Source organism: Chlamydomonas reinhardtii, chromosome 2, assembly GCF_000002595.2.
Source record: "Chlamydomonas reinhardtii strain CC-503 cw92 mt+ chromosome 2, whole genome shotgun sequence".
NCBI lineage: Eukaryota > Viridiplantae > Chlorophyta > Chlorophyceae > Chlamydomonadales > Chlamydomonadaceae > Chlamydomonas > Chlamydomonas reinhardtii.
Genome location: NC_057005.1, coordinates 4,042,497 through 4,064,683, shown reverse-complemented (window position 1 = coordinate 4,064,683; position 22,187 = coordinate 4,042,497). Strand labels below are relative to the sequence as shown.

General features: G+C 66.2%; 3 protein-coding genes across 3 annotated transcripts; 2 read left to right on the top strand and 1 right to left on the bottom strand.

The window, feature by feature from the left end:
• Window positions 1–80: 80 nt before the first annotated feature.
• Window positions 81–12,468, bottom strand: CHLRE_02g097250v5 (uncharacterized protein). The gene is made up of 21 exons (XM_043059659.1): window positions 12,061–12,468; window positions 11,173–11,258; window positions 10,351–10,594; window positions 9,713–9,813; window positions 8,996–9,227; window positions 8,444–8,645; window positions 7,906–8,033; window positions 7,604–7,689; window positions 6,969–7,209; window positions 6,562–6,731; window positions 5,985–6,147; window positions 5,398–5,547; window positions 4,845–4,943; window positions 4,097–4,412; window positions 3,532–3,718; window positions 3,164–3,262; window positions 2,820–2,970; window positions 2,481–2,579; window positions 1,702–1,953; window positions 1,357–1,444; window positions 81–1,037 (listed from the first exon to the last, which is right to left on the bottom strand). The coding sequence occupies exons 1-21, from the start codon at window positions 12,256–12,258 to the stop codon at window positions 874–876; spliced, it is 3,456 nt and encodes a 1,151-aa protein (XP_042927293.1). The 5' UTR covers window positions 12,259–12,468; the 3' UTR covers window positions 81–873.
• A 110-nt stretch (window positions 12,469–12,578) lies between these two features.
• On the top strand, window positions 12,579–19,291 carry CHLRE_02g097227v5 (uncharacterized protein). The gene is made up of 13 exons (XM_043059658.1): window positions 12,579–12,828; window positions 13,054–13,382; window positions 13,650–13,910; window positions 14,320–14,381; window positions 14,700–14,841; window positions 15,271–15,462; window positions 15,737–16,029; window positions 16,372–16,460; window positions 16,714–16,786; window positions 17,248–17,429; window positions 17,697–17,899; window positions 18,073–18,168; window positions 18,500–19,291. The coding sequence occupies exons 2-13, from the start codon at window positions 13,251–13,253 to the stop codon at window positions 19,010–19,012; spliced, it is 2,238 nt and encodes a 745-aa protein (XP_042927292.1). The 5' UTR covers window positions 12,579–12,828; window positions 13,054–13,250; the 3' UTR covers window positions 19,013–19,291.
• Window positions 19,292–19,498: 207 nt separating this feature from the next.
• Window positions 19,499–22,064, top strand: CHLRE_02g097221v5 (uncharacterized protein). Its single transcript, XM_043059657.1, has 4 exons — window positions 19,499–19,742; window positions 20,101–20,646; window positions 20,892–21,294; window positions 21,659–22,064. The coding sequence occupies exons 1-4, from the start codon at window positions 19,652–19,654 to the stop codon at window positions 21,867–21,869; spliced, it is 1,251 nt and encodes a 416-aa protein (XP_042927291.1). The 5' UTR covers window positions 19,499–19,651; the 3' UTR covers window positions 21,870–22,064.
• Window positions 22,065–22,187: the final 123 nt, after the last annotated feature.

Sequence of the window (22,187 nt, the reverse complement as noted above, 5' to 3'; positions counted from 1 at the left end):
GCGGGCGTCTTAGTTTGCCATGGGCTGTCCACCGGTCTGCCAATGGCGAGCGTGCCCGCCCGGCCCGCCAGTGTCGAGCACCCGACACGGCCTTACAGCGACTTGCTTCGAAACGCTCATCCCAATCGCTCCCGCGACCTACAACCCCCAACGCCACACACACAACAATAAGCTGCCCAAGCTGGCTCGCCCCGAAGGCCTGCGGTGAAACACTTCACTCCCCAAGCTCACGCATCCTCCCGCGACCACCAGCCATCAGTCCAAACGTGCTATGCCAGTCTTTTGGCCTTGCCGCTCGTGCCCTGCACAGGCACAGGCCTGCCTGCCTCACCTCTCGAGGAGGCATCCGCCAGAACCTGCCTACAAGTGTGGTCCTGCTTACCCCCAGTGCGTGGCCAGGAAAAATTGCCACAGCCTCCACTGCCATGAGCTCGCTTTGGCATCACAACGAACTCAGGTCGCTCCCTGGCCTCGCCTTCGGCTAACGATGCCGAGCCCCGCATCTGACTGTAAGCTGCATTACTGAAGCCTTCAACACGCTCCCCAAGACGCAACAGGGTCCGCACCCTGGGCAGCCGCAGGTATGCAGCTGCCCCGCTCTCCCAACACACTCAAACCGTCGGCTGTGACGGCCTCGCCAATCTACGGTACTACCTCACGCCCGCGCCGTGCCTTACACGCCGCGCACCCGCATCAAACGTCGCCACCACACACAATCCGCCACGGCGCGCCGCCCGCGCCCCACACCACCGCTCCAAGCACCCCCGCTCCCACCCTGCTTAACGCCATTCCGCCTCACCTCACCTCACCTCACCTCACCTCACCTCACCTCCCCCACGCTACACTACCAAGCACCCCACCGCTCGGTGTGCCTCACGCGCCGCCGCGCCGCCGCTCGCCGTCATCCACCGCCGCCGCCAGCTCCTGCGGCAGAAGCGACGCCTGTGCCGCCTGCCGCGCGCGCTTGTTGCGGCGACACAGGTCCGCGAACTCCTGGCAGGCAGCCTCCCAGGAGCGGTCGTAGTAGCCGCTGCCGCCTGCGGGTGCCAGGGGCGGCGGTTGCGAGCATTCCGGATGAAGTTGTCGCGATCAGGAGTGGATGTAAATTGCAACCCAAGCTAAACCAGACCAAGCCAAACTAGCGAAGCACAGGCAGAGTGGGACTGTTGTGGAGGAAGTACCGTATGCGAAGGCGGGAGGTGCGAAGCGGGACCCCTGGCCGACCCTGGCCGCCCTCGTATCCGCACGCGCTGTCGGCACCGCCAACCCCACCGCCGCCGGGAGCCCTGCCACCCGTCCCGCACAGAGTAGAGAAGCAAAGCTCTCCCCCCTTGACAGCACTCCCAAACCACTCACCGCCGCCGTCCCCGCTGCCCATCATGTCGCCGTCAGTGGCGGCCGATGGCCCCGCCCGCAGCGCCGCGGCCGCCGCGCCCAAGAACGCCTGCGTGGGTGGGGTGGGGGGGGGGCACAGGACCAAAGTGGTTGGGCGAGCGGCGTGACGGAGGGACGGCGCGGCGATGACACGTGGCACGGCGAACAAGCGCGCGCGCACACGCACACGCACACACGCACACACGCACACACACACGCACATACACACACGTATCACACAAATTGGAGCTATACACACGGCACCGGCGCAACACGCCCTAGACCAAACCCCATCCCCTCGCCCTCCCCCCACCCTACCACTCGCACCTGCTTGTCCACCGCCGTCGCCGCCACATCCGGCACCACCTGCAGCGCCGCCGTCAGCCAGCCCAGACCCGTCGCGGCGGCGCCGCCGCCGGCGCTCGCCGCCGCGCTGCTGCCAAACGCCACCAGGCCCATCAGCGCCGATCCCACCACCGACACGCGGCCCAGGGGCAGCGTGCCGGCAATGCCCGACAGCAGCAGGCGCACAAAGATGGGCGCGCGGGGGAGCAGGTGCGCGCGCAGGACGTCGGAGGCCTGGGGAGGATGAGGGGGAGGAGGGGGATGGGGTAAGGGAGGGAGAGAGGGGGGATTGTAGGGTTAAAAAAAACGTTGGGAACAGGGTATAGGCAGGGGGATCAGGGGGCAGCAGGTAAAAGCATCAGGCGTTGCAAGGGAGGAGGGGGATCGGGTGAGGGAGGGAGGGGGAGGGGATGGAGACGGAGACGGAGACGGAGAGAGAGTTTGGGTCGGCCGGTCATGGAAGGGGGCAGCGGCGTGGTGCAGCGGGTTAGGAGGGGGCCCAATCCAGTGGGCTGCAAACCGAGTGGCTCACAATCAACGACCGCCTTCCGCAGCTGCCCCCCCCCCCATGCAATCCACCTCCCCCACAACACCTTATCCCCCATGCCTGCTGTCTACCCTGCTACACCTCTTTGTAGCACCTTTGCAACCCCCTCCCCTGCCCCGCCTCCCCCCCCTGCCCCCTGCCTCCCGGCCCTGCCCCCTGCCTCCCGGCCCTGCCCCCTGCCTCCCCCCCGGCCCCCTGCCTCCCGGCCCCTCACCTGCGGTGGGCACCTGCCCAGTGTGTTGGAGGAGGTGAGGCGCGCGATGAAGCCCAACACACTGCCGTTGGCCTCACGGTGCTGCATGACGCAGCCCACCTGCAGGCGGGGGGTGGGGGAGAGGAGGAGGAGATGGTGGGTGGAGGCCAGGAGACCAGGAAGGTCAGGAGCAGCAGGCGAGGAGGGGCAGGAGGGGAGGACTCGGGGGTAAGGGCCCGTGCGGGAGGGATCCGCACTTACAGGGCCGCAACGGGGACAGACACCCCCACCCCCACCCACATCCACACCCCTCACCCCCCCACACCCACCCACGTACCCACTCCCCCACCCCACACCCACCATGGCCACGTCCAGCAGTGTGGTGAGCGCGCGCGTGTCGCCTGACGCCAGCAGCAGCCGCGGCGCGTAGCCCAGCGCCCTCAGCCCCAGCAGGAACAGGTCGTCCACCATGTCGGGAGAGGAGTTGAGCGTGGCCAGCGTCGTCAGCGGCCTGCAGTTTGGGTGCGGGTTACATCAGGGGTCAGCGGCCTGTACATCATCCGGGGTTACATCATGAATATATGAACGGCTACCCCCCACCCCACCATACTAACGTTCCTGGCTGCGCCTTCATTTCTTAATTAATCAAGAATGTACAACCCCCCCCCCTCCCACACACACACACACCCCACCACACCACACACCTGCCCGCCTCCGTGACCAGCCCGGTGAGGATGGGCGACAGCGAGGAGTCGTGCTGCGGCTCGTCCCCGAAGAACTTGATTAGCTCCGACACAATGAACCTGTGCGTATAAGAGAGCAGATGATTGAACAACAATTTCGCGACGCCCATGACTCCACTGCGACAAGAGCTTTTTGTAGCCTTGTCATTTTCCCTGGCACCTATCACCCAGCGCCCGATGGGCGCCGTCCAGCTAACCCCTCCTGGCGCTCCCCTAACACACCCAACCACACACAACCCCTCCCCTCCACACGCATACCCACACACACCCTCTGGCTTCGTTTTGTTGGTTTTTCCAACGCACGCCCTCTGTCAAATACACGCACTCACAGGAACGCGGAGTGGCGGGTGGCCCCGAACCGCGCCGGCAGCACCTCCAGCAGCGTGGGCAGCAGCTGCGCCGCCGCACGCCCCGCATGCTTGATGCCGTAGCGCAGCGTGCGCAGCACGTGCTCCGTGGTCTTGCCGCAGCCGCTGCAGCGCGCCATGATGCCGTCAAGGACGGGCCAGCTGGCCACTGCAGGGCGAAGGGGCGCGAGGGAGGGTGGTTGGGTGGGTGGGTTATAGATGCCAGCCCAAACTAAACCGAACCCAACGCAATGGGCGGATGGGTGGGTGGGTGGGGCAGCCGTTCGGCCGTAGGGAGAGAGGAGGGAGTGATTGGATCGCGAACATGAATGGGGCAGGTGGTGGGGGCTTGGGGAAAGGGGAGCGGGGTTGGGGCGAGAGGTGTAGGTGGGGTGGATGAAGATTGAGCTGATGGGCGTCGCCGCACACACATATGCAGCACTGCCTCCCGGCCTTGCAAGGACGAGGGCAGTGCCTTCCCTCCCACCCAGCCCCACCGTCTACCAAGTCCTTAGCTAACCCTGCATGTAACCCCGCCCAAACTCACTCAGCATCTGGCCCACCACATCCGCCGACGCCGTGTGCCCGAACACCACCGCCAACCGGTCAATGAGCGGGTTGAGCGCCGGGTGCGCCGCCGCCACCCCCGCGCCCGGCGGCGGCGGCGGCGGCGCCGCCACGCCCGGCGCCATCAGCGGCGGCGGCGGCGGCGGCGGCACCGGCCCCAGCGCCATGAGCGCGTCGCGCAGCTGGTTGAGCACGGGCGTGAGGAGGGCGGCGCCGGCCTGTTGGCGCTGGTCGGGCGGCGCGGCCTGGGACACGGCCTGGCACACGGCGCAGATGACCGACTCCACGTCCTCCTCCTGCGGGTGGGATGTGGGTGGGGTGGGTGGGGTGGGGGTTATGGTTAGCTGTGGAAATGGAGCATCTTGGGGCGGGAAAGGAGCGAGTGACGAAGGGGGAGGTTGTTTACAGCAGTCCCCCGATTAAACCGAGAGGGGCTTTGGTTGGGTTGCGTGAAGGTGGAGCGATTGGGGAGTACGGTAGGTGTTGGGGCGTGTGGCAGAAGATCAGTACCACCACCCTGCCCCCCGGCAGTAGCAGGTGAAACCCGAGGCGGGAGCCCAGCCACGCCCGCCAACAACCACGCCCGCCACCAGCCACATCGCCACCAGCCACATCAGCCACCAGGCATCATGGCACCAGCCATCAGACATCCGCCACTCGGCACTAGGGCACCAGCTGCACCCGCCACACCCGCCACCAGGCACCCGCCACTCGCCGCACACACGCACCGAGATGCCGCTGCTGCTGCCGTTGGCCGCCGCCGCCGCCGCCGCCGCCGACCTGGCGGCGCCCATGGTGAGCACCTTCGAGTACAGGCCCAGGAGATCCTGCACAAGGGAGGCGGCAGACAGAGCGGGTGCAGCAGGAAGGTTGGAATCAGGGGGGACGAATAAGGCGTCCCCCCTCCCCCGCATTCTCTCGTTGCCCCTGCCAGCACACCCACGAACCCGCGCCGCCACCAGTCCTGACCGCGCCCATACTGCCCTTGCCACGCGCTCGCAGGCACCCAGGCCCCCCTCCCGCCTTTCATGAGCCACCCCCAGGCCACGCTCTCCTCCTCGCTCTTTTGCATTGGGTTCGGTTTATCGCTTGGGCTGGTATCTACCACTCCCACCCATCGTCTACCTCCCCCCTCCACGCGAACAACATACACATCAACATGTACACACACACGCACACGGGATATGTTCCGTTTGTTCTTTGTTTAACACACACAAACACACACACACACACACACACACACACACACACACACACACACACACACACACAGTCACACACCTGCAGGCAGGGCGCCATGAAGGCGCCGCACTCCGCACACAGGTTGCGCACCGCCGCCGCCGCCGCTGCCTGGCAGTAGCTGGAGGGCAGCTCCAGGTTTGCTACAGCCAGACCCAGCAGCCGCTGCAGCAGCGGCTGGCAGTAGCCGGCCTGCGGGGGCAGGAGGGGGGGGTTACATTCATGATGAGTCAAGGAAGTGGTAGACGGTAGACCATCTTGCGGAACATGAAGCGTTACCGACGATGTCGACCAGCTCAGCAGGGGGAGAGGGGATGGCACGTGTGAGTCGAGGGGAAGCAGCACAGGGGCGGCGGGAGGGCACGTGTGGCAAGTACCGGTATTGCAGTGGCAATCAGCCGCCACGCCTGCAAGCCCGCCTGGCACGGCACGCCACGTCGTCCCACCACCCACCCGACATCCCCAACCCAACGTGCACAAAAACACCCTCCCCTCCCGCCCTACCACCCAACCCACCCCCGACAATGCCACCCCAACCTTGCGTCTGCTGTTCCTCCAAGATTCTGCCAACGCTCCAGCACTCAACACTTCAACCACTTAAACCAACCATGAATGCAACCCCTTCTCACCTGCATGCTCCGCTCCAGCCACCTCGCGTATCGTCCCACGGTGCTGCACACGGTCGCCTGCAGCTGCGCCACCTCCCGCGGCAGCCCGCCGCCGCCCGCCAGCGCCTCCAGCAGCTGCTGCAAGGCCGGGTCGCCGGGCGTGGCGGCGTGGCGGTGGATGGACCTGGGTTGGGTTCGGAGGAGGTTAGGTTGAGAGGAGGGGGGTTACGCTACTGATTGATTAAGCAAAGGGGGAGGATGGGGGTTGGGGGTTGGGGCTACATTATTAAGGATGTGGGGTTGGGGGATGGGGGTTAGGAAGGCCCTCGGAACACTTGTCCGCCCCCTCCAGGCCTCCACCCGCACCACCGCACCACCCGTCCCTCACCCACTTGCGCATGCCCCAAACTTGTGCTTTCCTCGCACCTTCCACGCCTTCCATGGACGGCCACCCCCGCCCCGAACCCCCAACCCCGCCCCGCTGTTCCCACTGGACGTCGGGACTCCATGCTTGTGATTTACGCACTCCGTTCGCCACAGGCTAGCCCCCAAACCCCGCCCATCCAACCCCGCCCCCCCCCCAAAATCCCCGCCTCACTTTATACAGAACAGCGCCGCCTCCGCCGTCCGCCAGTCGTAGCTGCTGCCGCCTCCGCCTCCGCCGCCGCCGCCGTCGGCCCGGCCCAGCGCCGCCAGCGGCTCCACCAGCAGCGACAGGCAGCGCCCGAAGCCAAGCACCGCCGAGGAGTCGTCCAGCGTGTCGCCCACCTGTGGCGGGCGCGGGTGCGGGTGTGCGTGAGTGCGGGTGCGTGTGTGTGTACGCATGTGTGCGGGGCGGGTGCGTGTGGACGGTGCAGGCGGGCGTGCGGATGCGTGAATATATATACAGGGCCCCAGCCCCCAACCCCACCCCATCCTCCCACCCCCCAAAAACCCATCCCCCAAACCCACCCCCCAAAACCCATCCCCCAAACCCCATCCCCCAACCCCCACCCAATCCCCCACCTCGTCTCGCGCCGTCCTGAACTCGTGCTTCTCGTCCTTGCTCCAGCTGTTGTAGCCCTCCGGCTCCCGCACACGCCCCCGGATCAGCGCCACCAGCCGCTCAAAGGCCGGCAGGAAGAACTGCCGCCGCCGCTCGGCCTCCGCCGCGTCGTCAGAGCCGCCGGTGGCGGTGGCGCCGGAGCCGGAGCCGGGGCCGCCGCCGCCGCCGCCCGAGAAGCCGCTGGTGAGGAAGCGGGAGAGCCTGCGCGACGAGGGTGGGGGATTAGTTAAGAAGGGGTTGTGGGCGCAGGGTGTGTGGGCGTGGACGCGCTGAGTGTGCTTGTGTGCTGTGTATGGAGGTGTGCTGTGTCTGTGCGGTTGCGCGTCCCTGTGCCACGCCACGCCACACGCCACGCTACAATCCACGCCACGCCACACGCCACGCCACACCTCACGCCGCATCACACCAGCCCGCCCCTGCCCCCAGCTCCTCCACCCTTGTCCGCCCCTGCCCCTTCCACTCCTGCTCCTCCTCCACCCCAACCCCCGCCCCCTCCACCCTGTCCCCTGGAAACGCCCCTGCTCCTCCTCCACTCCCGCTCCTCCTCCACTCCCGCTCCTCCTCCTCCCCTCCCCCCGCTGCTCCCCCTCCTCGCCTGTGCCAGAAGTTGAAGCTCATGGAGCAGATGCCAAAGTCCGGGTACGCCGCCACCTCCAGCAGGGCCTCCACGGGGGCGCGGACCTGGGGGACGGCGAAGGGGGGGGGGGGCGGCGGCGAGCGAAGGGCTGTAAACACCAGCCCTAAGTACAAACTAGCGGAGCACATGCAGAGGCGACAGTCGCAAGGGGGCAAAACCCCTTCTCCCCCCTGGCTAAGCCTTCACTCCCTCCCCCTCTCCCACCCCCCCTTCCTCCCCCCCCCCTCCCCCTCTCCTCCTCCCCCCCCCCCGCTCCTCACCTCCGCCACTGCTGTGATGATGAGGCTGAGGTAGGCCTCCCCCACCTCGCAGAACAGCCGAGCCATACCCTTGGCACTGTCCTCGTCGTCGTCGAACTCGCCCTCGCCGGCACCCGCACTGCCGCGGCCTGGCAGGGGGGTACATTCATGAGTAGTTCAGAAGTGAAGGCGTAGTAAAGGTGGGGGATAGCCGTCCAACTGGAGAACGGAGTGCCCAAATCATAAGTAGGGGATTGTGTGTGGGAAACGGGGGGTTGGCGACCGGTTGGCGGATGGTCCCAGCCGCCACGCGGCCCCTGCGCCTCGCTTCCACCCGCACCCTCTCCACAGCCCTCCAAAACATCCTCCCCTCCCCACTCGCTGCGCCAATGGTACGGCAGCTGCGGTGCCCACTCGTTGATGTGGGCACCTCCAACCTGCGAAATATCCACCCCGTCTTTTCCACGGACAGTCACCCCCCACCTCCTCCCCCGCTTAGCCCACTCACAACCCCTCCTCCCCCCGCTTAGCCCAACCCCCACACGCTGCTGCCACGCACCCATCTCCGCCTCCCTCCTCCTCGCCGCCACCGCGAAGCGACTGCGCAATCCCATGATCGCCGGCACAATGGCCTGGACCAGCGGCAGCGCGGCAGACGCCAGCGGAGCAGGGCCGCCGCCGCCGCCGCCGCCGCCGGGGCTGGCGGTGGGGTCGGGCGCGCCCTGGCCAAAGTCCACTGTGGTCCAGATGACCTCGCAGATCTGTGTATGGATAATGGAAAGGGAGGTAAGAGGGGAGCTGTTATCCCACCGCGCCCCAGCCGACACGCCACGGCCCCCAATACCCCACCCCGCCATGCCCCCACCCCATCCCTCCTCGAGCCCACGCCCGAAGGACCCGCAGCACCCACACAGCGCCAACACCCCACATCACTACCGTCCCCTCCCCTCCCCTCACACAAATACACACACGCATCTACGGCGCCCCTTTCCCAGCCCATCCAAACACACCCCCACCTACACCCACCCCTTCCCCAGCCCAATCCCCCCCCCACACCCAGCCCCAGCCCTCTCCCCCCCCCCCACACACACACATTCAGCCCCCCACCCACCGCATCCACGGCCGCATGGAAGGTCTCCCCCGTGTTCTGCAGCCCCTCCAGCGCCGCCGCCACCAGCGGGTGCCGCGCCAGCGTGGCCGCCGCGTCCTCGCCCGCCGCCACCGCGCCCGCCGCCACCGCCGCCGCGATGGAGGGCAGCGGGCGGCCCTCGTTCAGCTTGAGCCAGGAGCCAAACGCCTCCAACACCTGGGTGCGAGTGCGCTCGCCGGGCTGCGACAGGCAGCTGCGAGGGGTGGCAAGGATGTTTGGGGGGGAGTGCAGGGCTAAATTCATGATAGGAAGTGGTAGACGGCAGGCAAACTTAGTGGGGAGGGAAGGAGAGGGGGAGGGGGTTACATTCATGATTAGTTAAGGAAGTGGTAGACGGTAGACCATCTTGCGGAAGGGGGAGGGGGAGGGCGCGGTGAGGGGACGCAAGTCGAGTGTGGGAAGGCGGCTGGGATGTGGGTTGGGCCGGTCGTGACTCGTGACTCGTGGCGCGTCCCCCGCCTGCCGGTCATTTCACCGAACCGCCCCTGCGAGCTACGGTACCGCCCCTGACCCTGCCAGCCCCTCAGCCAGCCCCCCCCTTCAAGCCAGCCCCCCCTGCCTGTGCTCCGCTCGCTTTCGTTGGTTTTGGTTTAGTTTGGGCTGGTATTTGCAACCCCCCCCCCGCCCGCCAGCCCCGCCCTTTCCCCCCACCCACACACACACGCACACAGCCCCCACCTGCTGAGTATGTCAAAGGCCGCCCCGGTGTTGGCCATAAGCTCGGCCGCGAAGGAGCGCCGCCGCTCCGGCCGCACCGCGATCTTGTAGCTGTGCACCTCCTACGGGGCGGAGGGTAGGGAGGGGATTACATTCACGACTTGCGCCCCTGGCTCTCCTCGTGCCTTCCTGAAACCTAACCGCCCACGCCTGCGCCGACACCCCACCCAACTCACACGCCCGCCTCCCCACCTCCTCCTCCGCCCCACAAACGCCCCCCACAAGTGCCCACGCCCCTTCAACCGTTCGCACTCTGGCGTATACGCCCAACCCCGCGCGCACCCCAACCCCAACCCCCACACACCTTGCGCGTCGGGCGTACAGCCCCCTCCATCCCCCCTCGCTCTTTTGGATTGGGTTCGGTCCAGTTTGAGCTAACATCTACAACCCCCTTTCCCACCCCATCCCCCCTTTCCCCCTTTCCACCCACCCACACCCCACAGCCCCTTCCCACCCACCCACCCCCCGGACGGCCGCTCACGTGGTAACGACTTCGTCTGCAGTCTTTAGTGCAACCTGTACCGTTTTTCCAAACATCCTTGCAACCCCACACACACACGCACACACGCCCCCCACCCCCACACACCCGGCCCACCCACCTGCGGCAGCACCGTGAGCAGCTCCAGCATGCAGGGCAGCGCCGTGTCGGGCGGCAGCGCCCCGAACTTGGCGGCGAACCAGCGCACCACGCCCGCCTGCTGCTGCTGCTGCTGCTGCTCCGAGCCGCCGCCGCCGCCGCCGCCGCTGCTGCCGGGGGCGGGCAGCGTCCAGCGGTCCACGGGCACGTGCACGGCCAGGGCTGCAAGGCCCAGGCACAGCTGCGTGCGCACCGGCGGCGCGCCCCTGCGGCAGGGGGGCGGCGGGATGGGAGGGAAGGAGGGCGAGGGGTGAGGAGGAGGAGGAGGAGGAGGAGGAGGAGGAGGAGGAGGAGGAGGAGGAGGAGGAGGAGGAGGAGGAGGAGGAGGAGGAGGAGGAGGAGGAGGAGGAGGAGGAGGAGGAGGAGGAGGAGGAGGAGGAGGAGGAGGAGGAGGAGGAGAGGAGGAGAGAGCCGAATAAGAATGGAGCCGGGCCGGGCGGGTTGGCGTAGAGGGGGGGCAGGCGGAGCAGGGGTTGTGGGTGGACGGCTTGGGTGGGACTATGCCTGTGCCGGACCCTGCGGCTCTTCCCGGCGTCAGCATGCCCTCGCGCAGGGACTGCGCCGCCCTGCCCCCTGCCGCGCCCCGTTGCACCCTGCCTCCAGCCCGACACCCCGCCCCCTCGCCTCTCCCCCTGTTTTCCATCCATCTTTGTACCCGGCTTCCCCCCCTTCCGCATCCGCACCTTCTTCCCAGCCCGCCCCCCTGCACCCCTCTACCCGCCCACCGCCCTCCCTCCCTGCCGCCCCCTGCCACCCGGCCCCAGCCAAGCCGCCGCCGGCTCACTTGCTGAAGCGGATGAGCAGCTGCAGCAGGCTCTCGCGCAGGCTGTCCACCGCCTCGGGAGGCAGCTCCTCGAAGTCGCGCTGGACCTGTGGACCGTGATGTGGCGGTGATAGTGGTGGTGGCGGTGGTGGCGGTGGTGGTGGTCTTAATGGTGGTGGTGGTTGTTTGGGTGATGGGGTGATGAGGGCCTGAAGATATGTGGGTGTGGGGGGGCGTGTGCACGTGCGCATGCGTGTGCGTGGGTGCGTGCCTAACCCCCTCCCCGGCAGCCTCCGGGCGGCGGATGCAGCGCGCAGGCGACAGCCGGGCTGCGGGGCTGCGCGTTGCGGGTGCCACGGCGGCAGCCGGCAGCTTGCACCCTTCATGGCGCCACACCACCGCCACCCGCGTGGCTGCCGCCGCCGCGGCCAACGCCCCCCAACGTGCTGCGTGCGTGATCTGCCGCTGCCTGCCGCCAGGCGGCACGCCCCCGCGTGCAGCAGGCCGTGTGCCGCCGCCGCCGCCGGGCGTGCCCGCAGCCCCTTGCCAGCCCCCTCCCCCCGCCCGCCCACAACAACCCCACATCACGAGCTAGGGTTGGTGCCCGCCCACGCCCGCGCTCGACACGCCGCCCGAGCGACGCCCAGGCTCCGCCGCGTCCAACCCAACTAGGGAGCCGCCGTCGAGGCGGGAGGGGGTCGGAAAAAAACCGCCTGCTGCGCGCCCCGTCGGCCTCCGGGCCGCAGTACAGAAAGCACGGACTTGAAGCACGCACTTTTGCGCATGTTTCGCGAGCGCCACCTCACAGCCACGCCCAGCTGACGCTGCAATTTAAACTAGCGTGCACCCTGTCATGGCGCAGCCCTTCCGAGTGTTTGCGCGCTCGACATCCCTCGGTACCATGTTTACCTTTGTACGTAGCGTCTGTGCGCAGAAATACTGTGCTTCCATCGAGGTGGTCGGGTCGTGGAGCACAGCGTCCGCCACTGACCACGCCTCCACACTCTGCTGCCATTGCTCAAGCCAGCGATCTGCCTCGTCTTTAACTTTAGGGTCGTCGTGGTGGTAAAGAGCCTGAAGAGCGGCCAAAAGTTGTGTTTGCGCCATTCTCGGCCGCTCTGAGTAAGTTACCTAACACTAGATTAGGGCCTAACGGCTTGCATCACCAAGGCACCGTGTCCAGGGGCAAAGAAAGCAACCGACTTGGCGGGCCAAAGCGGGATCTCTCGCCCGTCTACCCTAGTTAGCTTGTCAAAGCAGGGTTTGGCGTGCTAGTGCTATACTGATAGAACTCAAGCTAAACAGAGCTGGCATCAGCTCCGGAAAATAGGGATGGCAGAAAAAACCTCATTGCGCTTCAGCCTTGCCGCGGTCGCCTTACGCTTCTTACTCGCGGCAGTGAATATTAGCAAGCGATTCATTTACGACTTCCACGAAATCTAGGGGAAACGAAAGACGGGCTTTTCCTTTCTCTGTCAGTAACTTTGATGAAGCATGCGGGTAAACAAACTGCAATGATTTCTATCGCTCCATTAACGTAGCTACCTGCTATCCATTTATTGGCCTCTGCTCCACGCCAGTCCATCGAAGTCTTTGTTGCGGAGTAGCGGCAAGTTCATAAGCACCGAGGAGCTTCGTGACACCTTACTGTGATGAGCTTGTAATTTGGGTGAACTGGTGAGTACAAAGAGCGGCCAAGGCCGAGAAATGCCTTCAGGGTCTTTTGGCGTGGGGCTAACTGTGGGGCCCGCCGTCAAGCGATGCGGTAATAGTTGATGAGCTTGGTGGATAATGTCGGACGGGGACCAGAATTCTGGCGTGCGCCTAGGGCAGTGGGACGACCGAGGACCCTCGCTCCACGCAACCCACTCTCCCCACGGACTGACCCTCTTCCCCCCGCAGGCCAGCGGCGACGCCTGGGGGTCAGCCAGGCACAGGGCACACAGGCACCAGCTACTCCTCGGTGTACCCGCTAGGTGTACACACCGCAGCCAAACCCCCACACCGCAGTAGCAGACAGCCTCTACAAACACAGCCGCAACCAACTCCACCTCCCCCCGCCCGGCAGCAACTAACCCCCAGCAACAACAGCCGCAGCCATGGCAGCCACGGGCGGCGTGCAGTTCCTGCAGTCCAGTGTGGAGGACCAGCCCAAGACGCTGGGCGCCTACAAGGCCGGTAACACCGAGATGATACGCAAGATGCTGCGGGACCAGCAGCGGGAGACGCAGGTGCGGCAGGGCGGGGCGGCGCGGGGCGGGGCGGGGCGGGGCGGGGCGGGGCGGGGCGGGGCGGGGCGGGGCGGGGCGGGGAAAGGAGGCGGGGGCCGAGGAGTGGGAACGGGGATTGGAGTTGGGGGACTGGCAGGGAGGGGTCGGCAGGCGCGGCAGGCGCCGGCTGTCGCTATGTGCATGGCCGCATGGGGCGTTGCAGCTGCTGTGTGTGTGGGCTCGGATCACAGGCCTGCCCTTCTCACGCCCACCCCCACCCCCACACAGGCGCTGCACGGCAACCCGTTGTTCAAGGAGTTCCGCGGCGCGCCGGGCGGCGTGCGGCAGAACAAGTTCGGCAAGGGCTACGCCGTGCCCGATGACGGCTCGGCGCCGCCGCAGCTGACAGACCCCAAGTCGCTTGAGTACGAGGGCCAGAGCCGCATGTTTGACCTGATCAAGAACACGGCGGCCAAGGAGGAGAAGCGGAAGGAGGGCGTGTGGGCGGCGTTCGGGCAGCCGTACGTGCCGCTAGGCGACCCGCAGGAGGTGCCGGAGGGATGGGGTGGGGGGAGGGGTGGGGGCGGGGGGGGTAGCCATCCATGGGGAAGGGTGGGGGGGGGGGGTGTAGATACCAGCCCAAACTAAACCAAACCCAAGGGGAGAGGGAGGGATGCGAGAGGGCGGGCCGTGGGGCGGGATGGGGTGGGGCGGGCTAGGGTGGCGCGGGCTGGGGTGGGTCGGGTAGTTTAATCCAATCCCAACTAAACCCAGACCCATGGGGCGGGTGGGTGGTGGAGGTGGAGGGCTGGGTGGGCTGGGCTATGTGTGCGTGGAGGTGGCATGGCGGGGGGCTGTGAGGCGGTCCGCTGAGACTTGCTGCCGCAGGCGTGGCCGGTCCTGCCCCAACCCCCGACCCCGCCCCTCCTTGCCGCTACCTCCGCGCCGACCCCCGCAGTTGCAAAAATGGCTGCCGGAGCTGAACCGCGACAAGATGGGCAGTCGCGAAGGCGGACGCAGGTGGGGGAGGAGTGGGGGAGGGGGTGAGCGGTGTTGGGGGGGAGCAGTGTGTGTGTGAGTTTGGGTTACGTGCCCGAGCCCGACGATGACATCGTCAGCGGAAAGCCAGTGGGGCAGCTGGGGTGACCGGGACGGGCGCAGGCCTCGGGGGTTTTGGATGGATGGGGCTGGGGAGTCTAGCTAAGTGCGATCGTCCTGGGTCTCCCTGCTGGAAGTTTGCGTGCACCTGACTTGTATGTGTCCTGTCGCCGGTCGTCAGGGATTGGAAAACGCAAAACGTGCATGCAACGCTTTGCGTCGGTGTGTGTTTCCCTGCAGTGGGCCACGGCGAAAGGCGCGTTACACCTCCCAGCAACAGCAGCAACAGCAGCAGCAACAACAACAGCAACAGCAACAGGGGGCAGGCGGGCAGCGCGGCGGCAGCAAGGCACGCAGGGAGCGGCCAATGTCTGTGGGCTCGGTGAGTTGCTACCCGTTGTCGCTTCCTTGGGTGGGGCCTGTGTGGGGCAGAATGTGCTTCTGGTGTGTGGCCTGTGTGGGGAAAATGTGCTTCCGGTGTGTGGGCTGTGTGGGGCAAAATGTGCTTCCGGTGTGTGGGCTATGTCACCTACCATACATGTGGGTTGCCGCATTGGCAGGACAGGGGCGGTCGGTGGAGGCTGGCTTGGGGAGGTGCACAAGGGGGAGGGGCAAGAGCAGCCGCTGTGCCTTGTGTGTATGTGCGTGCGTGTGTGTGTGGGCTGCTGCAGCTGGCGTGTGCGTGGAAGCACCCCAATGATCTGGTTCCAGACTTTCCACACGACAACAACAAATCTAGAAGCCACGTAGTAATAGCAGAGGCACAAACAAACAAAAAGCTCACACAAGTCTGTGCCGCTCCTGCGGGCAGGGCTACGAGTCGGAGGGCGGCGTTGGTGTGCCGCCGCAGACCACTGGCGACGGTGAGGAGCGGGCGGCGGGGGGCGGCGGCGGCAGCGTATCTGCGGCGGAGGCAGCCATCCGGGCGGCAACGCGGGAGGCGGAGGACACACTCAACAAACACAAGTCGGTCATGCGGTTCACGCACCACGACCGGTCAGAGGTGCGAGTGGGGCAGGAGCGGGAGGGGGCGGGCCGCGGAAGCGGGGGCAGCAGCGAGCTGGTTGCAGGACGCCTCATTCCGAGTCGCCGTGCCCTCGTGCCAACCATGCACCAGACCATGCACCACACCCATCAACACACAGCGATTTAACTCACGCAAACATATACACAATTTTTCCTCTCTGCTTTGCACACACACCATCCAAACCTAGACTCCTCCTCGTGCTCTCTCTATCTCTGCTCACCACACCACACGATCCTGCCCGCACCCACAGGCCGCCTTCCCGGCGGGCGTGCTCCGGCACGCCAACACGCGCTCCTCCAAGGCCAAGGTCAGCTCCGGCGCCTTCGTCAACCACCGCGAGGCCGAAGAGGAGGCAGCCGACCCCGTGCGCGCCTACGGCCAGCCGCCGCTGCCGCGGAAGCACCTGGCGCCCATCCCCGGCCCCGGCAGCCGGCGAGGCGGCGGCGGCGGCGAGGACGGCGGCGAGCCGTCGTCCTTCTTCCTGACGCAGCAGGGGCAGCAGGCGGCGGCGGCGGGGCAGGCGGCGCAGGACGAGGAGCGGAGGTGGGAGGCGGCGGGCGCTGGTGTTGGGGGGGGGGGGGAGAGGGGAGCCATTCATGCGAACTGTGTGTATCAGGGGAGGGGAGGGGGTTAAGGTTTGCGCAAGCGCACGCGGTGACTCACCATCTGGTAGCTACGGGGCGGCGTGGCACAGACCGAGTGCTCTTGGAATGAGGGACCATGTGCCCGCTGTGAACAAGTGACTGCTGGTCTTGGCCCGCTCCTGCACTTTTACCGGGCTCTTTTACAACGCACAGGGCTCTGCTCCCCTTTGTATCAAGCGCCTTCAGCGTGCGCCTAGCAACGCTTCCGTTTCTTTCCTGCCCTGTCCTCGGCACCTCTCAGGAGCATGTCGCTTGACGCCGGCGGATACACCTCGCCATCGGGCGGCGACGGCGGCGGCCTGTTCACAGCCGGCGGCGGCATCAACCAGGGTGCGTCAGGGTGCGGCTGCGGCGCCTGCAGCGCCTGCACGCGAATGTTGATACAGCCCGAGCAGCTGCCAACCCGTTGGGCGCCTCCGTTCCATCCTTCACTCGGCCTTGTGGCGTTTGGCATTTGGCATTTGGTGTTGGTATTTTTGCCTGTCTGCTGCTGGTGCGCGTAGCCACTTACACATCCTGGTGTCGATGTGTGTTTGTTCGTGTGTGTGTCCAATCCTGTATGTGCCCGGGGGCGCGGCTGCAGGCGACGGCTCCTTCCAGCCGCTGGTGGAGCCGGTGGTGCCGCTGCGGGGCGACGAGGCCAACCCCGTGTACAGGTGCGCGAATTGAGGCCGGAGGGGGGGGTAGCCATCCATGGGATGGTGTGTATCAAATATGAAGTGAAGTGCCGACGTCCAGAGGTACAGCGGGCACACGCGACGCATTCCATACCGTTGTTTCGCCAGCGGCAGGCTGCTGGTTCCCCCGTGTTTCCGTGGCGGCTAACGCTAAAATACTAAGTTCCTATTGAAAGCAAGTAGGGGGGGCAAAGAGGGGCAGGAAGGGGAGAGGGTTTTGTGCCCGAGCCCAACGGAGTAGGTTCCAAATGACAAGAAACCGTCGCTCAGAGGGTGGGGAGTGGGTGGGCAGAGGGTGGGATGGGCGATGGCCTCGGATTGCACGGGTTGTAGCGGCACCGACACGCATGCCCCTGCTCCGCCACCATCAACACCACGCCTTGGTTTGGTTTGATTTGGGCTGGTATTCACCACCCCAACCATCACCACCCCCTGTGCAGGTGGCACAACGAATTCGTGGCGGTGCGGCAGGCGGGCCGCTCCCAGCTGCAGTCGCAGCTCTACTCGCGCGCGCAGGGCCGGCACGGCGTGCGCACGGACGCCTCCTCCGCCGCCGGGCTGTCCACCACCCTGTTTGGGGTGCTCAACCTCAGCCAGGGCCGCATGCCCACACACGCGTCAGGTGAGCAGCAGCGGCGGCGGCGGGGGTGCTTGCGGAGGGGGGGGGTTAGCCACTCATGCGAACATTCTCCTTCAACGGCTACCCCCTATACACACACATACCTCGGTCGGTCGGCTGCGGTAAGTATACTCTGAAGGTAATCCGCGGCCGTAATTCTGCATCGCATACACTGTCTTACGCGTAATGTTTTCCTTGTGCTTTTTAACACACATACCTCCCTCCAACCCACCTCCCTTTCCCCCTCTCCCGCTTCCCCCCTCCCCCCAGGCGGCAAGGTGGTGAGTCCCTACTCGCGCCTGGAGGCCTACCAGGCAGCACAGGAGGCGGCGCGGCGCAACACCAAGCAGAAGGCGGTGGCGGCGCTGGACCCGGCCGAGATCCGCATCCTGCAGCGCTTCTACGACCAGCTGTGCGCGCTGGTGGAGGCGCAGCGCATGAGCGACCCGCTGTGCCTCATGGTGGTGGCCAAGGTGGGCGGGCAGGCGCCAAGTCGCGGTCGTGGCGTTTTACCAAAACGACACACACATGGATTCGGTGCTTAGGCATAGGTCTGCTTTTACAGTCTCTGCAGTTCTTTGTGTGTGTCGTCGCGCTTGACGTGTGTGCGGCGCGCCTGTGACGCCTCTGTCTGTGGCTGGTGTAGGTGAAGGCGCTGCTGGAGGCCGGTGTGTACCTGCATCGGCCCATGCTGGCGGCGGTGGTGGAGCACGTGGCGGCCTTCACACACGGGGCCGGCATGGTGAGTGAGAGCACGGGGGTGTGGGAGGGTGGTTGCGGACAAGAAAGGGGGTTTCCCTCTCACACCGTCTACCTCATCACCTCGTTGAGGGGTCGCCGTCTCAAGGCGAAAGTGGGGGGCATATTGCGCGCCAGGCCACTTCTCTCCGGCTGATTCGGACCCGGTGCTTATTTGCAATCAGAAAGCTTTCCCCGAAGACGAACATGCGGCACTCGGCGGGGGGGTGCGGATAACAAGCCGCGGAACAAGCCCCCTCCCTCTTACCCACCCACCCCTCCCTCTTACACACCCATCCCATCCCTCTTACCCGCCCCGCCCCTGCTCCGCCCAGGTGCGCTACAACAAGTTCCTGCTGGCGGTGCTCACGTTCATCACCAAGTGTGTGGGGCTGGAGGCGGTGGACCTGGAGGAGGTGGTGGAGCAGCACGGCGTGGCACTGGTGGTGTACGGCACGCCCGCCGTGCCGTCCAAGGTCACAACAGACATGATGCCGGGTGGTGGCGGCGGCGAGGAGGAGCCGGGCGCAGGGGGTGCGGGAGGGGGTGGAGCGGGGGGTGCGGGAGGTGGGGCTGGGAGGGCGGCGGGCCGGGCGCGGAGCGGGCGAGTAGGCAAGGGAGGGGCGGCGGTGGGAGCGGCGGCGGCGGCGGCGGCGGCGCCGACGGCGGCGGGGTCAGGAGCGGCGGGAGCGGCGGCGCTGCAGGCCGGCGGCGCGGCGGCGCTGCAGGCCGGCGGCGCGGCGGCGCCGGCGGCGGCGGAGGAGGGGCAGGACGCGGCGGCGGCAGGGGCGGCGGCGGCGGACGCGCTTGCAGGGTCGCTCGCCGCCGGCGCCAAGCTTGAAGGGTGATCGACCGTTGGAGTGGACAGTGCGTCGCAGTCTGTTGCGGCTCGTCATCAGTGCGTGTGGAACAGAGCCCATGGCGTGCGGGTCGTCATTAGTGCGTGTGAACCAGAGCAGGATGTGTGGCGCGTGAAAGCTTTGCGCCGTCTTGGGGGCCCGCACAGCTTGTGGTGGGCTGCGTCCGGCCAGATACACTTTTCAGCATGTTGGGCAGTGCTTGCAGACTGTGCCGCCTGTGCGCGTGTGTGTATGGTATCCATGCGCTTCTTGTAACATGAGGCCGTGGGTGCTAGCGCTCCACCCAACGCGTGGGGGGCGGGCTGCTTAAACCGCGGGCCGGCCACGGGGTTCGCAATGATGTGGCTCGGCATGACCAACCGCCGCCCGCCCTCACCGCAGCGCTCAGCTCGTGATGCTGGCTCGCGACGGCCACGGGTGGCTCACATTATAGTATTTTATAACACCCACACACGTTGTTTGCTCCCACTCTAACGTTAGGCCTTTCTGGCAAGTTGCCACTGACGCGCACCACCGCTCCCTCGCGCTCACTGTTCCATAGTTACCACACCAGCCTTGATGTTGTGTATCAAAAACTCGATGCAGCCATCGGGCTGACAGAGAAGCGAACACCAGAACGCAATCGCAATGAAGACCGCTCGGAAGCTGGCTGTCTCCTTGCCGCGGGCACGGTGGCTGCTGCTGGTCTGGGTACTCATATTTGTGACGACCATGAAAGGTAATAGCAAAACGCATGCGAACTGGATGACATACGCAGTCGATGCCGGGGTCCGAGGTAAAGAGCACCGGCTCTCGCAGTCCATGATACATATTTGTCGAAGCTCTTTGCACCACATGGGGCATACCACTTGCAGGCGGGTTTCGTAATGTTGAGGCCCCGCTCAAACTCTCACATGCACTGCCAAACCGTTCGCAAGCCTGTCCTCTCTAGCCCTGTCATCACAAGATATCCCGTGACTAGGCAAAAGGGGGTTCCTGGGCAACAAAACTTACCTGCTCGTGCGTCCCCCCCCCCCGCCCACGCAACCATTCCACCCACGCCCCTTCCTTCAAACCTGGGCCTTCCTCATCTGCAGCTGTCAACAGCAGTACCTTCCTGCAGCTACAGCAGCAGCAGCGACGCCAGCTGCATCAGCAACAGCAACAGCAGCAGGGCTCAGATGCCGCCACGTCGGTGGTGTCCCTGTCGGACTACCTGCCGTTTGGAATCGTGCGTGTCACGCTCGGCAAGGCAGCGGCGGGCAACCGCCGCCAGGTCTCCGTCCTGGTCGCCTGCGCTTCTGGCGACCCGCGACCGCCCGCCGGCACCAAAGCCCTGAAACGCTGCACGCCAGTGTGCGCCGACGGCTTCGCCACTGGCAGTAGCAGCACAAGTAGCAGTAGCAGCAGCAGTAGCAGCCAGGCTGCAGCAGCCGCGGCGGCGGCGGCAGGGCTGGTGTGCGCCAGCCTTAACCCGAACAAGACACCTGCTGAGGGGCATGCGGCGGCGGTGACGCCGCTGCGGCTGGCGGGCGCGGGCAGGGCGCTCAAGTGGGCGGCGCGGCGGCCGTCACTGTCGTCGCTGACGTGTCCCGACGGCGCGGCGTCGGCGGCCGATTGCATCGCGCTCCTCACACCCACAGGTGCGGCGGGGCACGCGGCGGGGTGGCGGGGCGGCGGGGCGGCGGGGTGGCGGAGTTTGCGTTACATGATTAGCTAAGGAATCAGGGATGGGGAGCGGAAGGAATGCTGGGTGGTCAGGGCAAGAGGGCACCCGCGTGCGTGTTTTCACCACGCTGACTCATCAGCACCCATGCAGAGCCCTTACCCCTCCGCCAGTACACAGCCCAGAACGTGCCTTCCACTGTTCCACATCGACTCCACGCAGGCTGTACGGCCCTCGCCGCTGTCAACTGCTCAGCCACGGCGCCGCCGCCGCCGCCACCCCCGCCGCCGCCCGCGCCCCTGCCCGCCGAGTGTGGTCCCCTGATGCCTCTGCTACAGACCCTGGCGTTCTCGCCCATACCCGCCGTAAGGCGCCTGGTCGTGCCCTCCATCGCGCCGCATGGCACCGTACGGCTGGTCAACGGACCCGTGCCCGGTCAAACCGGCGTCGTACAGATCAGTTACTGCGGTTACTGGGGCACGGTTTCAACCGACAGCGGTACGACGGTGCTGTCGTCCCAGCCCTCGGAGTTGGAGGGCGGCGGCACGGACGTGAACAGCACCAAGGTGGCCAACGCGCTGCGGGCCGCCGCCATCTGCACGCAGCTGGGCTTTTCGAACTCGCGGTGGGTTGGGTGGATGCGGATGTGGGTCCGGGGCGAAGTGGCGTGTGTGTTTGGGAAACACGAGAAATGGAAAGCGCAAAACTTGACGTGGCGTGTGTGTGTGTGTGTGTGTGCGTGTGTGTGTGTGCGTGTGTGTGTGTGTGTGTGTGTGTGTGTGTGTGTGTGTGTGTGTGTGTGTGTGTGTGTGTGTGTGTGTGTGTGTGTGTGTGTGTGTGTGTAAGAGAGAGAGTGTGTCCGTGTTGACAGCGACAACGATGGAGATGCAAGGGCTGGGCGATCGAATCGATCCAGTTGTGCCACGGCTGACCCACATCGCCTTTGTCCTCATACCGTAAGCCCCTCGCCTCCTGCTGCGCCCGCACAGGCACAAGCGCGGCAGTGCGCAGTACGCGGGCGGGGAGGGGTTCGTCTGGGGTGTGGCGCCCGTGTGCCGCCCCGGCGTGGCGGCGCCGCTGGCGGCCGGCCTGGCGCGCAGCTTCCTGAGGTCGGGTGGGCAGCGCTACAACGCCTCCGCACTGCAGGTGTGTGTGTGTGGGGGGGGGGGGGGGGATTGGGTGGTTGGTAGTGGGTGGTAGTGGGTGGTAGTGGTTGGGTGTGGTTGGTAGTGGGTGGTGGTGGGTGGTGGTGGGTGGCAGTGGGTGGTAGTGGGTGGTAGTGGGTGGGCGCCGGATGTTCCTGAAGTTCCTGGGGTGAGGTGAGGTGGGTTGCGAACTCGGGCGGTTGAGGCATGGGGCGGCATGCGGGGGCGGCAGGGTACCACCTACACATCTTCACATCTGCCTCACCCACACCAACACCCTCACACCCACACCCACACCCACACCTTCACCCACACCTTCACACACACACACACACACACACACACACACACACACACACACACACACAACAAC